General features: G+C 44.3%; 1 protein-coding gene across 1 annotated transcript in view; it reads right to left on the bottom strand.

The window, feature by feature from the left end:
- The window catches only part of kcnq2b (potassium voltage-gated channel, KQT-like subfamily, member 2b), a 23,745-nt gene that overhangs the window by 13,268 nt on the left and 9,344 nt on the right, over positions 1-1,133 (bottom strand). Inside the window, 2 exon segments of the mRNA XM_008402480.2 lie at positions 63-142; positions 555-584. Of these exon segments, the coding sequence (XP_008400702.2) occupies positions 63-142; positions 555-584 (110 nt within the window).

The following is a 1,133-nucleotide window of genomic DNA, read 5'->3' as shown; positions in this document are numbered from 1 at the left end:
GTTCTAGTTCTGGTTCTGGTTCCTACTCTAGTTCCAGTTCTGGTTCTGGTTCTGGTACCCACCGTGCTGAGGAGAACTCTTCCCTTTGGTTCCGGAGCTCCGTGGAGACGAGAAGACTCTCTCTTTCAAACTGACCTTCTGACTGCAGAGACAGAAAGAATCCAGTCAGACCTGACAAACATGGCCGACAAACATGGCCGACTATGTTTATTGGCCATGTTTTTTGCTTCCTGGCAACCATGATGCAACAAACATGATGTCCATGATGCGGTTGTCATGGCAACTGTCATGGTGGGACAGACTCCCACCCGAGTAGAGCTGGGCCTGTCAGCGCCGCTGCAGCACTGACCTCTACAGATCGACGGACTTAACCCATTTGGGATCAATAAAGTATTTTTGAATGAAATCAACTCGACACTAAAGGAACCAGAACCTGAAGACCCAGTTCAGATGAGACAGCAGGTATCTGAGCAGTTCTGGTGGAACTGACCCGGTCTGGATGACCAGAACCAGAACCGGCTTCAGATATCTGGTTCTGAAGCGTTTGGACTGACCTCGGTGACGGCTCCGGCTGGACGTCCTTCCTGCAGACAGACAGTTATCAGTCAATTAAATGAGGCAAAACATTATGACCACTTCCTGTTCCTGTTTGGGTCGGGGGAATTCTGGTTCTGTTCTGAACAGCTGGTTGTTTAAAGAGCATTTATCACATAAAATCCTCTTTTTTTATGCCTTTAATATTTCATTTAATTCACCAAATAATATATAAAAATTCAAATGTTAATTTTTGTGTTGTTCTCAGGAACGGGTTATGGGTCCCTCATCTGCATAAACCTTTGCTTTATTTAGTGGAGTTCACAAAAGGATGCGTCAAAGTAAAAGCCACTGAAATGTATTAAATCAGAACGTCCATATTTACTTTGTCTCCTGAAAGTCTGAACATTTTACTGAATATTTTTTTAACTGCATCAACCTTCAGTAATAAATTGGTGCTATTTTTGTATTCTGGTGAAAAGCCAATCAAAATCACTTCGAGGGTCACAAATGTTCCCGGGCCGCACTTTGGACACCCCTGCGGTGGGAGAACAGGGTTTTAACGGACCAGAGTTTTCCTGGGAGAACAGGGTTTTAAC

Source organism: Poecilia reticulata, unplaced genomic scaffold (genome assembly GCF_000633615.1).
Source record: "Poecilia reticulata strain Guanapo unplaced genomic scaffold, Guppy_female_1.0+MT scaffold_233, whole genome shotgun sequence".
Classification (NCBI taxonomy): Eukaryota; Metazoa; Chordata; class Actinopteri; order Cyprinodontiformes; family Poeciliidae; genus Poecilia; species Poecilia reticulata.
The sequence above is the reverse complement of the archived record's forward strand: the minus strand, read 5'-3'. Positions and strand labels throughout refer to the sequence as shown.